This window comes from Manacus candei, unplaced genomic scaffold, assembly GCF_025592945.1.
Source record: "Manacus candei isolate 608988 ecotype Guabito, Panama unplaced genomic scaffold, ASM2559294v1 h1tg000042l, whole genome shotgun sequence".
In the NCBI taxonomy this organism is placed as follows: Eukaryota; Metazoa; Chordata; class Aves; order Passeriformes; family Pipridae; genus Manacus; species Manacus candei.
Window position 1 is genome coordinate 4891748 of NW_026138090.1, and position 16468 is coordinate 4908215.

General features: G+C 41.9%; 1 protein-coding gene across 1 annotated transcript in view; it reads left to right on the forward strand.

The window, feature by feature from the left end:
- The window catches only part of ELAPOR2 (endosome-lysosome associated apoptosis and autophagy regulator family member 2), a 101560-nt gene that overhangs the window by 77837 nt on the left and 7255 nt on the right, over positions 1 to 16468 (forward strand). The window contains exons 9-18 of the mRNA XM_051795289.1: positions 1325 to 1505; positions 2265 to 2393; positions 3350 to 3440; positions 5043 to 5145; positions 6402 to 6539; positions 6822 to 7085; positions 7987 to 8160; positions 9646 to 9835; positions 12778 to 12874; positions 14104 to 14205. Of these exons, the coding sequence (XP_051651249.1) occupies positions 1325 to 1505; positions 2265 to 2393; positions 3350 to 3440; positions 5043 to 5145; positions 6402 to 6539; positions 6822 to 7085; positions 7987 to 8160; positions 9646 to 9835; positions 12778 to 12874; positions 14104 to 14205 (1469 nt within the window). The remainder of the gene's footprint in view (positions 1 to 1324; positions 1506 to 2264; positions 2394 to 3349; positions 3441 to 5042; positions 5146 to 6401; positions 6540 to 6821; positions 7086 to 7986; positions 8161 to 9645; positions 9836 to 12777; positions 12875 to 14103; positions 14206 to 16468) is intronic.

Consider the following 16468-nt stretch of genomic DNA (forward strand, 5'->3'; position numbering starts at 1 on the left):
CATAGGAACAGGTGCCACTCTGACAGCAGGAGCAGTCCCTCAGTGCCTGAGCAAAGTGGGCAAAGCAGACCCAGTGCCAGCGGCCAGGCTGAGCCAAGGTGGCCGAACAAGTCCATAGTGATGAGATACGACCAATGTTAAGCTGGGACATTGTGTCCATGGGCCAGCCAGGATGTGGGTCAGCCAGGGTACATGACCTGGCACAGGCAGGGCTGCAAAAAAGTGCAGGCAGTGATGAAGTGTGAAAGCCTCAGTTTAATTGCAGCTCCCAGGAGCCAAGGCCTGAGTCTGAACTGAAACTCCTTCCAGCTTATTTTTTGAAACAGTTTCAAAGAGGATTGATACTTCTTGAAGTGCTCTGTGTTATCAGAGGGCTAACCTTGAGTGCAAGCAGCTCAACGCCCGAGATGACAAGGGATCTGGATCAAATTCATAAGGTGAAATCTTGCTTACCTGAGCTTCTGGCCTCAAGGATCCCTGATTGCACTGCTGGGACCCAAGGGTGGAATTACCCAGAGGAAGAGCTGTGGTCAGATTTCACTCTTGCCAGCTGGGTTCCTCAGTTATGGAATTCAACTAATTTTCATCTTGAGATATAAAACCCTTTCAGAGATAGACCCAAAGTAAGATGAAATTTGAAACCCAACTTCACAGGTGATGCATCTCATCTAAACCTTCTTCTCAGAGAGAGCTGATGACAGACAGGCCATACTGCTGTGTATGGTAACACCATGGACTGACTCATGTAAGTGTTCATAAATGGCTCCTTAGGTGATGCAGAGGGACTGGAGAGGGGCTGGGAGAGCTCCTGTGTGGTTTTGATATTTGCTCAGTGGGTGAAAAATGGCTGGAGAGAAACTGAGGACTTTTCAAAGAACAGGCCAGTATGGAGAAAAAATGCAGAACTTGTGGTGTCCTCTAACGGATACCTTCCCAATTTATAATGCAGAAGGTATATTTTGTGTTATTGCAATAAAAATGCAGAGATTGTTTTTGCAGCTGTTAGAATTATTTATCTGACTTTCCTCAGAAATGTCTCTATGGGGATATTTACTAATTAAATAGGAATGAACAGTAGTAATTATTTTAAGCTTCACATTTTTGTTTTGTTCTTAAGGTCTGATATCTTGGAATCTCCTGTGAACCCAATTACTTCTGTTTCCTTTATCCAACCTTCCTTTTATTGTCCTGGATGTTCAATGTCTTGTTTTGGCCTCAGTCATTGGGAATACCCTGATTTAATTTACAAGGGAGACCTTAATTGGTGTGTCTAGTCCTAAAGCTTCACAGCACACAGTGTGAGCTCAGTATCTTCTCATTCCAGACTCAGATCATGTACAAATGGATTGAACCCAAGATCTGCAGAGAGGATCTCCCTGATGCATTGACCCTACCTCCTTCTGGAGAGAGGCAGGATTGTCCACCCTGCAATCCTGGCTTCTACAACAACGCCTCATCTTCTTGTACTCCCTGCCCACCAGGCACATTTTCAGATGGGACACAGGGTAGGAGTCTGCAAAAAAATTGTGTGTGTCCCCAAAAACAGTTGTCTGATTGCATGTGACTTAGTTAAATGACGCATCATCAGAAGCCAGAGTTCATTTTGCATAAAATACTTGTTAAATAACATTGGAGAGAGGGAGCTGGATATCTGTTTTCTCTGAGAAGTCCTTTCTTATCAGGGATTGCTGCTCTAAGTTGACCTGCTGTGTTCTGTATTCATTTCTTGGCTGATATAAACATCCTGAGAGTTATTTTAAGGGATTCTGAGCGGGGAATCAGATTTTTTACAGCCAGTAATTCCTCCTTACCCATTCTTCTGCTCAAGCCAAGTTCTTTCCTGTGAAAACCTCATTTTAAGCACTGTCATATTTGTACCCTGCCAATATTGTCTAGTCTTAATTCTGGCTTGTTGATTCTGAGATGTATTAGCTCAGTTGTCCCTTACAGCGTTTTGTGAGAATTCTTGTTTACCAGCATGATCAAACCTTCAGCTGAACCCATTAAAAAGGAAATGTAGCTTTGGGGGCGAGCTGCAGATTACTTACAATCCATTTATTATCTACAATTAATAAAATGCTGGTCTCATTTCCACTCTTCTGGTCATGATAAGTCTTTGACTGTTTAATTACAAAGAAATAAATTATTTTCTTTGCTTATTACTTGCACCAGAGAGTAAAAAAGTAGTAACTATGTTCTTTAAAACCCTGTTTGAGATGCGCTTTGGCCATGTGACATCCTTTTCCTGCCCTCTTGGCCTGCAGAGTGCAAAGCCTGCCCTGCTGGGACTGAACCAGCCCTTGGGTTTGAGTACAAGTGGTGGAACATCCTGCCAGGCAACATGAAGACATCTTGCTTTAATGTTGGCAACTCGAAATGTGATGGGATGAACGGTGAGCCCGACTTCCTGTGTTGCTGTGTGCCTTTCTCCTGCATGGATCACTGCTGTAATGGAGCACCCATCAAAACGAGTGTGCTCTTTGCTGCATGACTCACAACACAGTTTTCCCCCTTCTCTTTAATTGCACCAGGCTCGAAATTTCCTGTAGTCAGTATCACACTGTCACAGTATCACAAAGAAGAAATGAAAAATCCCTCGTACACCAGAAGAGGGCAGGAGTTGCAGCCTGTGTGAAGTCCCCTCAGCCAAGGACCTATCCCACATAAATTTTAATGCATCTTCAGATGCATTCATGTCCCCACTGAAAAAAACACTATTTGACTTCTCCCTCGCTTATTTTGTGTTTTAACTACTCCCATCAAGGTTATACGTAATTCTTTTGGAAAACTTAATTAAAGTCTGTGATTTTGTTCATTTAGCACTCAGAGCTTTCTCTCTGCACATGTGCTAAAATTGCAGCAGAGAGCAGTCACAGCTCACCGGTGAAAATGATCCCATTTGGGACTTCTCCCACCTCCAGCCTTCTCTGACAGATTTTCCTCTGTCTGATCCACCCTGTCAGACTGATGTAACTCAAGCTTTGAATTATGTGTGTTGAGCAGAAGGGAACTGAAGTATATGCTTAACATTTAACACATGGATTCATTGATTCATCTGTTTTAAGGCTGGAAGATATCAGATGGATCATCCCCCCTGAGCTGCACAGCACAGGTCAGGGAATTTCAATTGCTGTGCTGATTTCAAAGGTGACAATTGCCTGTAAAATCGGCAGTTCATACAATTGCTAAAATTTTTCATTGAAAAGCATTATGATATTGCTCTATATTTTATACCAGGTATCTTTAAAATACACTTTAAAGTACAGAATTGCTTAAAAAATTATGATAAGATAGATTTTTTTTTTGCCATCTATTTATTGAAATTTTGTTCTTTTCCTGTCCTATGAAGGTTGGGAGGTGGCTGGTGATCACATCCAGAGTGGGGCAGGAGGCTCTGACAATGACTATCTTATCTTGAACCTGCACATCCCAGGATTTAAGTAAGGAATTGGATTTTTTTTTCCCACGTATTTCTTGTATATCTCTGTCTCTTACACCTATTTCACACTACCTCTGGAATCATCTGGGTTTTCCTTTCAGAAATGGAATAATGTAATGAATGAGAGACAAGAGGAAACTTGGATTTTATTCCAAGCAGTCCCCAGTCAGTCCATTGAGGCATACAAGTGTGTAAGACCTTAGTTTTTAGCAGTGTTTGTTTCATTCCAAAGACACCAGATGTTTGGCTGTCTGGAAACTGAGAAGAGATACTCCTATCCCTCTGGTTTTAAATTGTTCCAAAGCAACCAGCTAAACCTGCCGTGGGGTGGATATTGGAGCCTGCCCTTTCAGTGTTTTAGTGAAATCCAAGTTACTTTGCCCTGTGGCTCCAGGCAGCCTGCACAGTCTGTGCTTCCCTTAGAGTCAGTGAGGAGATGAAGGCACTGCAGGAGAATGGGATATCCCACCTCTCCTGAACCCTTGGACAGAGCGAAATATCTGCTTGAGGTGGTTGTGCCTCTCTGTCAAAAGAGTGAGATTAGACTCCTAGCTCAGATTGGGTGCAAAATAATGAGGCAGGTAAGGTATGGCAAGAGGAACATCAGCCTTCCTTTGCTGTATTTCATCTGAGGGAGTTGGTGACTTCTTACACCCACTGAGCAAACCCTGATTTTTAATTTACAGTATGGGCAAGCAGCAATTAAATTAAAGGTGCATAATAAGGGTTGGAAAAGACCTCCAAGATCATTGAGTCCAACTGTTAACCCAACACTACACCAAGTCCCCAAGTGCCACATCCACATGCCTCTGGAACACTTCTAGGAATGGTGATTCCACCACAGAGCAACCTGTTCAAATGCCTGGCCACCCCTGCAGTGAAGAAATTTTCCCTTATATCTAGTCTAAACCTCCCCTGGCACAACTTGGGGACATTTCCTCTGGTTCTGTCATTTGTTACCTGAGAGAAGAAACCGACCCCCACCTGACTACAACCTTCTTTCAGGAAGCTGTAGAGAGTGATAAGGTCACCCCTGAACCTCCTCTTCTCCAGGCTGAACAACCCCAGCTCCCTCAGTCACCCTTCATAAGACGTGTGCTCCATACCCTTCGCCAGCTCCATTGCCCTTCTCTGGACATGCTCCAGCAGCTCAATGTCCTTCTTGTAGTGAGGGACCAAAAACTGGACACAGGATTTGATGTGTGGCCTCACAGGGGGGGCACCCTGAATACTTCTGCTTTGTGTGAAGCTCCTGAAAAGCATCCCCCATCAGCGGAGGGTAGATGCAACTTAAATGGTGTAAATCACTTGAAATATTTAATGCATTTTAGTAATGAAATTCCCTACAAATATGGTCAAAATTAGGTATTTATTAGAAGGAGGGAACTGTACAATAAAGAATTCAGTCACTCAAAAAATGACCCTGCTGCAGCTGACACCCAGTGCAGAGCCACTGTGAAACCTGGTCTCTGTTGTTCTGCAAGGGCAGATTTTCTGTGACAAGACTTCGATGGTTTCAGCATACTAAAAGGAATTTGAAGGATTGACTGCTGCCTGTCTGGGGAGCACCATGTAAATGTTTTGTCCCTTCTCTGTTTAACAGACCTCCGACATCAGTGACAGGAGCAACTGGGGCAGAACTAGGACGGATTACTTTTATTTTTGAGACCATCTGTTCAGCAGATTGTGTGTTGTACTTTATGGCAGTAAGTGAGACCTCTTTCTCCATGACTAAGGACTGAGCCTGATATTCCACATGTCACTCTAATACCTCTACATAGGTGTGATTAGTTGCACTTGGTTTATTATGCTAAAGATTAAGTATGACATTAGTTTAGTATCTGCAGTGCCCTTGCAGGAAGGATTTAATGAATGACCTAGAGAAATTCCTCCGCCCTATGAGTTGTGAACCATTCCTGGTTATCTGTTTATTCTGAAAGAAATTGTTGGATGCTAAAGAGCCAAATTTTCCCCTGTTAAACTGACTGATGAAATTATCAGTGTCTCTTGTGCAGTTGAGCTGGCCTCTAGTAACAGAGCCACAAGTCAAGATGTGGGATAGAGGGATGGGAAGTGGACAATTTGGAAGTTTAGACTTGATTCTGTCTGGGGAATCAGTAGGGTAGCAGGCAGATGTTTGTTTGTGAAAGGAAAGTACCATTTTACTTACTTTCAAGGTCTACTTATTGAAAGTCCATCAGCTGAGGAAAGTAACTGGATCTGTGAGAGCTCCCTTACCCCTTCCAGTGAAAGGGGAAGCTGGTACTTTTTTGTGTTTAGTGGCTCTTTAGGGGAATCTGCTCTTAATTTAAAGAGAATTGAGTGGAAATTAGGTGGTAATTTGAGTCTGTCTTTAGTGGCAATTTAAAGAATTTGTTTTAAAGGAAAAGCATCTTTCACTGGAACATTTGCAGCTGATTGAGAATAAGAAACATAAACATAGATTGAATGGAGTTTTGTTATGTAAATCTTGGTGCTGCATTATTGGCCTCAGTTCTCTTTCACAAGAGACACCATCAAAGTGGGTATCTGAAGATGTCAGAAACTACAATTTACCTCTGAATTTTTGCCTTCCCCTTTCTGTGCTCTGATACCCGCAAGTTTTACATACAAACAAAATTTCAAATCTGAAAGAACCACTGTGCTGAATCCGTCCTCATAATGGTTATAAACTACTATAGGACTTTGAACTTAGCTCTTATATGAACTACAACATCTTTTGGAACAGCCACCCATTCTCAATTAAAAATTTGCCAGTTGTGGAAAACAGAATAAGTATGTTTGCTCTGCTTTATTAATTGTTAAATGTGATTGTAAAGTCCTTTATACATTAATCTCTATATCATAAAATGCTGGTGTTCAGTGTAGTATGACCATGCTTTTTGTGTGTGTGTGGGGGGATGTGTGGGTTTTTTGTTTGTTTGTTTTGCTTGGGTTTTTTTTAAATATATCCATTTTTTAGGATGTTAATCGAAAAAATACCAATGTGGTGGAATCATGGGAAAGAAGTAAAGAAAAACAATCCTACACTCACATCATCTCCAAAAATGCTTCCTTCACATTCACCTGGGCCTTTCAGAGGATAAACGAGGGCCAAGATGTAAGTACTTCTTTACATACGGGTCTTTAGAACACAGCTTTCCTTGGACACTCATCCCTAGAGCTCTCACCCTCTGTTGAAGCTCACAGGCTTCCTGTAAGGAGTGAGTGGCTCTCACCATAAAGCAGCCCTGGGGAGGCAGCTGTGGATAAAAGATCCAGGAGGAGGGACAGAGCCATGAATAAGCTGATCCCTGAACTGATGCATAGAGATGTCTGTCCATCTGTGTCCAAACACGATGGTGCGACGACACCAGGGTGGTTTCCTTGGCTCTCGTTCCAGAGCAGACAGTTCATCAATGACATGGCCAAGATCTACTCCATCACCGTAACCAACGCAGTGGATGGAGTGGCCTCTTCCTGCAGGGCCTGTGCGCTGGGCTCGGAGCAGTCCGGCTCATCCTGCGTGCCCTGCCCGCCAGGACACTACATCGAGAAGGAGACCAGCCAGTGCAAGGAGTGTCCGACCAACACCTTCCTGTCCATCCACCAAGTCTATGGCAGGGAGGCCTGCATCCCCTGTGGGCCTGGCAGCAGGAGCACCAAGGTACAGAAACTGAGTGTTTCTGAGCGATGGGCAGACAGGAGGTTTTGGGCTATAAACTCAAAGGGCCCGAGGGCCAGTTTTAGCTCTTTCCTTCAGGTATGTGCCTTGTGAGCAGTGGAGTCTAGATCAAACCAGTGAGCCCACTCTTTCAGAGATGTCACTAGCCTAATTTCTGTTTGTAAATATGAAGTAATAAGATAAAATTGACAACATCAGCTCAAAAAAATATTTGTTTCAAGAAGCTGTGGACAGTATGAAGAGGGCAAGCATATATGTTGCTTCTACCTAAAACTGTCCTAGACACCTGCTGTTTTAAACTCAGGGACTTTCTCTGCTGGATGATGTGTCTGTGCCTTTAGAAACCTGTAACAAGTGCCTCTTACATGAAATTGCCTTTAAGCCTTAGTAAGCATTTATTACATGCAAGGAGCTGCACAGGTACCAGAAAAACTGCTTCAATTTGTTCGTATTCTGCCTGACTTCAGCTGGGTTCATATACAGTCCTTGTGTCTTGGGCTGTTTGTTGTGTTTCCTTTGCAAGATACAAATGTTACCAAGGGCATGTTCTGATCTGTTTACAGAGCTTTGAGCTGGAACACTGGGATCCTAAAGGCACACAGAACAAAACAAAGAAAGAAACTACATTTTCTTGGCTAATGCAGCGAACAGCAGAAAAGCCAGGCTTGGGGAACATTATAGTCCTGATATGTTATTGCATGGGATTGAAACAGAAATGGGAATTCTCCCAAGAGAAAGATGAATTAGAGGAATAGGACAGAGTTGCCCTTCATCCTTAACAAGGAAAGCAGTCCTGTCTGCACCTGCTTGCTTTAAATCCCAGAGGAATGGTTTGCTGCTGTTCCATAACTGCTCTTTAATGGATGCCTCTCCTTCCTTACAGGACCACTCTGCTTGCTTCAGTGACTGCCTGGTGTCCTATGTCAAGGATAACCAGAGCCTGAATTACAATTTTAGCAACCTCAGCCAGGTGGGCTCACTGATGAGCGGACCCAGCTTCACTTCCCGAGGGACCAAGTTCTTCCACTTCTTTAATATCAGTCTGTGTGGGAATGAGGTGAGCTCAGCTGATGTTGAGGGTTGGGGGGATGAACCAATTTGTTGCCTGTGTTGATGATCTGGGGTCACACTGAGGCAGGACAAGAACTCCACTTCATCTGAATTATCACCAACACTGCACAAACACTTCCCTTTGGATCTTGTTTAGCAGAGCAAGAGGATTTTTGAGTAGCCAAATGATTTTCCAGAGCAGAGATGACAAAGTTTTAGGCCATAAACAATGCTCAAAAGAAAACCCCTGTCACATCCCTGCCGTTTCTTAGTTCTTGTGCCTTCAAGTCACTTGAGTCACAACCCTCACCTTTGTGTGCTGCCACCAAGGAGCTCAAGTGAAGAGTCTGAGTCTATCACCTGACAACTTCTTTCCATATGTTTCCCTCATGGCTTGACTGGAGATGTTGTAGTCAGCAGAGCCCCTGGTCACCCTGCTGTCTTCCAGTGACCAAGGTGCCCAGTGCTGACTTTGACTGCAGCCTTTGAAAGTGGTGGAAAAATGTGTTTAGTTGATGAGTCAAACAGAGTCAAGAGACCTTTCTCTGGGGCTTGGACTGTACTAGAGCTTGTTGTCACATACATAAATTGACCTTTCAGAGCAGTACCAGTGTTGTACATTGTCCCATGAAAACCAGCACATGTAGTTTACATTAATGTTCAGCCCTGTAAAGTTCTGAAGTCTTTTGCCCATGTACCAAAGGATATACATGAGTTGAGACAGATGAATAGTCACATTTCTTTACATCATTTTGCATACTTTTAGGCTTAAATGTGTGTTTAACTACCACTTGGATCAGAGCTGCTAACAACTAGATTGACAAAAGTGCAGATATGCTGACTCCCTTGTGGATCTGGTCTTAATTTTCCCAAATTAATATGATGGTACTACAGTGCTACCAACCATGATTAGGTGGTGAGTGCTTGACATTTTGTCAGGAAAACTGAGTCTGGTGATTTGTCTTTCATTGCTGCTGCTCTGATTCTAGCACTGGTCTTGACATGTGACATTAAGGCAGCCTTAATGGCTGTATATCTGTTTAGGGATTTCATGTATTTGTGCTTTGAAAATGTTTTGTCTGGATTAAATCCCAAATAAAGAGGTATTCTACATTATATTATTTGAAGGGAAAGGAAATAAGGTTTTTCTTTACAAGCCATTTTATTATGCTCTGCAAGTAAACACTGTGCTGTCAAGATAAACTAAGAGGAGTGCTCCACAGCACGGATTTCTGATAAGACACATGCCAGAGGTGACATTGTGTTTCTGAGTCTGTACAAGGCTTCAATTGGAGCTTTCACAATGGCACAGTTTATTGCTGCAATTTGTCCCTCTTATGACAGGCACATAGAGACATCAAGTTGTTATAAGGTAAAGTAATGAATATCACCCAGTTTGCAATCAGAAAGTTTGCAATCTTTCCTTTCCCAAACTTTTTCACATCTTATCAACAATCAACAGCTTCCCCCTTTTTTTTCTGATTGTCCACAGGGGAAGAAGATGGCAATTTGCACTGACAACATTACAGACGTTACTCTGAAGGACATGGTTGCAGAATCAGAAGATTTTTCCAATTTTGTGGGAGCTTTTGTCTGCCAGTCCACCATCATCCCGTCAGACAGCAAAGGTTTCCGAACAGCCCTGGCTCTGCAGTCCAACAGCCTTGCTGACAGGTTCTTAGGTATATGGTTTGTCTTCTGCTTACTATTATCATGAATGTACTCATGTATTTAGGGCTGCAGAGTAAATCCTTCTGGGCTCAGCAGCTGCATTACCTTGGGAGAAGAGTGAAGGGGCAGCCCAAGACTCAGTATAATGGATAATGTAATTACAAAGCATGGGTTTGCTTTCACGTTTCCTGCCCGCCTTGCTCAGGGCAAGACCATTGACTGTGGTAGTCACATGAGTCTAAGTGTTTCTGCCCATACCAAGACCCCACTTGGGCAATTTCAGAAGAAGAAACTGGTGTTGGGACATAATTAGTCAAGAAAGGAAGAGGTTTAGGGCAGCATGGGGCCGCACACGTCATTAAGGCTTACACTGATCTGGCTCACAAGTTCCCAGAGTCTGAGGCCAGATTAGACAATGAAGTCATTTAGTCTGCTCACCTATCCATTACAGGCACTGAGTGCTTGTACTTTCTCCCTGGCACTGAGCCCAGAAACTCATGTTTGACAAAAGCACATCTTTGGAAAATCATTCAACCTGGACTTTTAAGACTGCCAGAAATAAAAGCTTTGCCACAGTCACTGGTATTTTTTTCCACTAGTCAAAGACTGTCTCTGTGTGTGATTTTAAAGCAGACTTGTTTCCTATTTTAATTTCCCTGGCTTCACTTTTCAGCTCTTGCTTCTTGTTATTCTTTCTCCATTTCACACTCACATTTTCTTTTTTGAAGAAATATTTTGTGTACTGGAATCATCACACCTTCCCCAGTCTGCTTTTCTGATAAGCTAAGTAGACCAAGTTCTACTAAGTCTCTTGCTATCATGTATTTATCTCTAGCATCTGAATAATTTTGAGGCTTTTTCTACAGCTCTGTAACCTTAAATATTTTCTTAAAGCATAGAAGGGAACACTGTTCCAGTGTTTAATTTGCTATAATGGCAATAAAAATCACTTCCGTCTTTGGAATTCCTGAGTCCTTCTTTCTCCAGACTTAAGGGATTTTATGACACCTTCTTGTTTCTGATGTCCACTCTGGATTTTTTTTCAGTTACAGTTTAAGACTGGCCTGCCTGCCTTGCTCCAGTTGTCTTCACTAAAATATATTTAGGTTGTTTGGGACCATCTTACCAAATGAACCAAATGCTTTGTATTTTATTCCTGTTCCTCTTAATCTTTGTCTCACACTTTACCAACAGTGATTATGTAGTTACTTGCAGATGTTTGCCAATAATCTTGCATTTTGGCACTTCAATATCGATGCCTAGAGAAGCCTGGAGACATACCACATTTCATGAGAGTTTCCCATGGCCAGATAATTTTTTAATTACTTAGCTAAATAGTTTTTAATTCAGAGTGTGCACTCAATTGTTATTAGATTGCTAACTTTTTAATTAGAATCTCATGTGGTAATTAGTGAAATACTTGATAAATTTACATAATTTTCTTTAGCAACAAAATTCATCAACACTCAAGGGATGAGATCAGATTTGTTCAACAAAAGCTGTTCTCCATAAATGCTTGTTGACTTCCACTCATTGTGTATCCATCCATGGACTGAAACTCATTTTCATTTACCATTATTTTGCCTCATCATGGTAGCCACATTGTAATTTGGGTCACCATATTTCCTCCCCATGAATCTTTTGACAATTCACTGTAATTAAAAGCTCTATTAAAGGTGACTTTTAGGTATGGGTTTGCTAGTTATAAGCAGGCATGCCAAGGAGATGTCAATATCCTCTCCTGCCACTGAAGGAATCAGGTGTCATTGTCTTGGAAAGCAAGGAGATACTCCTGATATTTTTCCTAGTACAGAGAAAAGATATGAAGCTCTTCTGCTGCCCTTTCTTTATATCAATTGCTATATTTTTGAATGGTTGAAGTTTGTTTTCCTAACATGTGGATGTGGACTTGCTTAAGTGAGTCCAGAGGAGACTACAAAGATGATCAGAGGGCTGGATCACTCCTCCTGTGGAGACAGGCTGAGAGAGCTGGAGTTGTTAATCCTGAAGAAAAGAAGGCTTCAGCGACACCTTAGGGTGCCTTTCAGTACCTAAAGGGGTTACAAGAGAGCTGGAGAGGGTCTTTTTACAAGGGCATGGGACAAGGAGTAATGGGTTAAACTGAAAGAGGGTAGTTTTAGGTTGGATATTTGAAAGAAATCCTTTACTGTGAGGATGGTGAGGCAGTGTCACAGGTTTCCCAGAGAAGCTGTGAATGCCTCATCCCTGGAAGTGTTCAAGGCCAGGTTGGATGGGGCTTTGAGCAATGTGGTCTAGTGGAAGGTGTCCCTGCCCTTGGCAGGGGAGTTGGAACAAGATGATCTTTAAATTCCCTTCCAACCCAAACCATTCCATGAGTCTGTGATTCTATGAACTGTTTCAAGAACAAGCAGAAAACTTCTTCAGTCTTTCCCATCTTTCCACCAGTTTCTGACTTCTACTGCTTTCTTTTGTTGTTGTAGCAATTTTTCACCTCCCTAGAAGGATGCATTCACATTTCTACAGCTCCCTCTTCCTAAACATTGCAGGATCTCTCACAGTACTGCAAATTGCTCAGGTTGTTACATGGTTACGACGTGTGAGGGTTATAAGTTCAAGGCATGTGCTTTGCGTGGCTGGATCAAAATCTTCAGCAGTCCTTTGCCAACCTAAATTATTTTATGTTTTTTTTAATATTGATTGCTTTAAATTAATATAAAAGAGTAAAAATTATTACACTGGCATTTTATTAATTTTTTTGTTTTGCTATGTCTATGTGAGCAAATCAGACTGTATGAGGAACATGTAAATCTGGAAGGTTTAGTTAGAATAAAAGAAAGTGTGTAATGTATAGTAATGCCATTAATTGCTATTAAGTGAGATAAATACCTTTCAGACTGAGAAAATATTACATGTTAACTGCTCAAAGATCCATTCTTAGTTTGCTCCTTTTTTTTTCCTTCTCAAATTTTAGGAGCTACAGTTGAAACAATGCTGGAAAATATCAGCATAAAGGCCGATATGTTTCCTCCCTCTGCAAGTAAAATACCGGATGTGCATTTCTTTTACAAGTAGGTAAAAAATACTGTTTATTGCTATGTCAAATTTCTTCATTTGTTTAAGGGAAACTAAAACTGTAAGGGAGGATCTGTAATTCAGCTTTAATCCTTACCACTTGAATCAGTATCTGGCTGATATTGATTGGCATGTTGAAGAACATCTTATGAAGCCAGCAAACACTGTTTACTCAAATCTGAATTACGCTTTATCTGTAGGAAGTGATACCAGAGCTTTGATTCATCCAGATGCCACTTCCCGTGTCCTGTTTCTTTCCATATTTTCTCATATATCACTTTGCTATGTCCACTTCCCTTTGCATATCTTCTTTCACTTTCATTTGCATTTACTTTGATGCTACAAAAAAGAACTAATCAAGATTAACAGCAATTGTTTGAACACGCACAGTTACTAGTATGCTTTTCCTATTCTTCACTCTTCTCCATAAAAAGAATAGAGAAGAGTGAAATACTTCTTACAAAGCCTCAGCTTGGGTAAGAAGTAGCTCAAAGGTCAGCTCAGTCCAGATGTCTACATGCTGGTGTCTTCACGGGAATTGGTTTTCTAAGCTGGGACTCTGGAGCCCCTGGGGCTATTCAGCTTAAGGCACTTACCTGTATTTGTCCTGCTGGTTGGCTCTCTGGATTGTTCTGGCTTTAATGACAGATCTTAATTGACTGTAGGATTTTGGATATCAGCAGTTCATGCACATGTGAAATTACAAGTCTGATTCTGCAAACTGAACTCCACACCAATGACCCCACTTTGAGCATATTATGAACTTGGCTTACAGTGTCTATCATGCTGGAATAAGGTCCATGTTTTTAATCCCCTTTTCCTTGTGCTAGTTCGGGACAGTGTGGTTCTCAGATTAGCAGCTGAGGAGTGAGCCATCATAAGCAGAGTAACACACCAACAACAGCACCTGCAATTCTCTTTTTCAATTGTTCTATTCTGCTTTGTGGGAAAGTTTATTCCTTGACTCAGCAGATTTCAAACTAGCTAGAGAACCACAGCAGTTCCCTGAGTAGCATCTTAGAGCACTTTGAGATTTAAATGACGTGGTGAAACCTACCCTGCTTCTGTTGCTCCTTTATTTTTTCAGCTGACAAAGTGAAAAGCGCTGTGGTAAAGGGTATTTCGTCAGTATTGCAGCTGCATGAATGGACAGAGACCCATGAAAGAGCAACATGTATTTATTGTGGGGGAAACGTGTTACTTTTCTCCTCTTGTTTGACATTAGGTCTTCGACAGTGACAACCTCCTGTGAAAATGGCCGTGCAACTGTTGTGACAATGAGATGCAACCCCAACAAACCAGGCCAAGGAGAGCTTTCTGTGCCCAGGTATTTGAGTGTTTGTATCTTAGCAGTGCCAAAAAGCCTTTCCTACTCAGGTAATCTTTACAAAACTCAGTCGTAATTTTAACAGCAATGAGGAATGCTGTTGCCCTCATCAGCCATGCAGAAGGTCTCATGTATTTTTCGTAGATGTCCATCACCTCCCAGCAGACAAACTCATTTGTGTTTAGAGTGTGTGATGAGAGACATTAGAGCTCAGGCAGGTTGTTCTGAGCTTAAAGGCAAAAGAAAATTTAGTAATGTTTCCTTGTCTTAACTTTTCCTTTATTTCAGTTCCTTATTTTAGTCTTTGGCCTCCTGATTAGAACTGCCTGGTCAGGGTTTGAGAGGTGGTTTTTCTTCCTTGATCTACAGTAGTGGCTATGGAAAAAATTATTTCTTTGGAAAAGAGCAACCTGTCCTAGGAATTATGAAATCTGCTATTGCAATGCTTATCTGAGCCCTGAACTCTGTCTAGTTAAAGTTTGAGATGTATTTATTTATATGTCTCATCACTCCAGTTTGCATCCTAACCCCCTTGTACTAGTTGAGTTTAATTTGCCTGACCTTTTCCCTTCTCTCTGATTCAAGTGACTTCAAAATGCGCCTTTCTTCCAAAGTCCTGTTTATGCCTGCATAAACATAACTTAAAGCATAACTGAAAAGTTACAGAGAAAAAAAAAACAGTAAAAGGATTAATTCTGTTACTCTTTAACAACACCCTGTCATACTTCAGAAGTTCCCCTCAACTCTGATGACCTTCCTCTTGGCCCATCTTGACCTTCCTCGTCAAGGCCCATCTTAGGGTGTCTGGATGTTACTATAAATCTGCTGATAGCCCTATCACTCATCCCCCTTCCCAAAAGCTAAGTCCTCTTCCCAAGTGTGAGAAGTGTGGGATCCTTTGATCCCTGTCCCTTTTGAGACAGATGAACCATGCTCAGCTGAATGAAGGCAAGGCAGCATCTGCTTCACAGGTGATGGATGAGTGATTGATGATTGAACACCTTGGAAGATAGTTACCCCAGTTGCTGAGGGACCTGACACACTACAAGCTACGCTGGGCAATAAGCTGCTGTCTATCAGCTGCCATGTGAAAATCCTCCAGTTGTTCTCCTAATGTCACAGGTTAAACACAATGTGAGCTGTGATAACTCACCAGTAGTGAGGGAGGAACAACCCACCTTTCTTTTAAAAGTGTGAGCATGGGCAGAAATGACACACAGCTGACATATGTACCTTATCCCAGTTTGTGTTTTCTCCCTTCCTATCCTCCTTTGATTACCTCAGCAATCAGACAGCAGTTTTCACACAGTGAGGTACCTGATATATGTCAAATAATACAGTACCTAACTCCTTGATCCTCCAGACACAGTGTTTAGTATCACATGAAGCTACAGTATAAGATGAAAGCAGTTGAGGAGAAAGGTCTGTCAGTGCTCTTCCCATGTAGTTTGAAAAATGCTCCATATTCCAGAGAGGACAGTTGTCAGGTATTCAAACCAGGATAAACCAGAATGGGCTGTTAGGGCTGGAGATTTTTCAATGCTTCAGATCAGGATAACAGGTTTCCAAATGATATAGAACAACATAATTTTAAATGCATTTTTGGTATGAATATATTTCATATTTACATAACTGAACTTCTTGCATGGACTTTTGGCCATTGCTGCTGTTAGACCTGATGTAATTGTCAGTAACTAAAGCTGTGTGAATGTCCTACCATTGCCAGTACAAGTTTCTTCTGCAGGCTGAATACAAAATAGGCCATTAGTTTTCCTTAGACTAAGAGAAGCTGTTATCTCTTCATTAACTGGTGAACATCCTTCTAGTAATTAACCATGACAGGACAAGTCCATTCCATATGGACTAAATCACCCAGGCAACATTAGAACGGCAGGAACCGGATAGCAGCATTCGTGTGGAACAGTCACCCAGTGCAGGAGAACAGTGATAGAGGCGTGTGCTGGGCTAGCCCGTGCTGGTGAAACACTGGTGTAGTTCTGCTCCTCTTCCTCCCCCTCCCCTCCCTCCCCCTCCCCTCCCCTGTGTAAGAGTACCACTCCCTGCTGGGAAATGAACTGTTATTTTAGAGCTTTGACAGCTCAACATCTGTTGTCACTTGAGAAAGCATTTTACAAACTGGGGAAAATTCTTCCCCAGATTTTTTCATCTGCTGACGTGATGGATATTTATCCATTTCTTGTACTTCCCATTCCCAATCTTCAGCAGCAGAATGTGGAGTGACAATGCAAACCCCAGAGTGTTT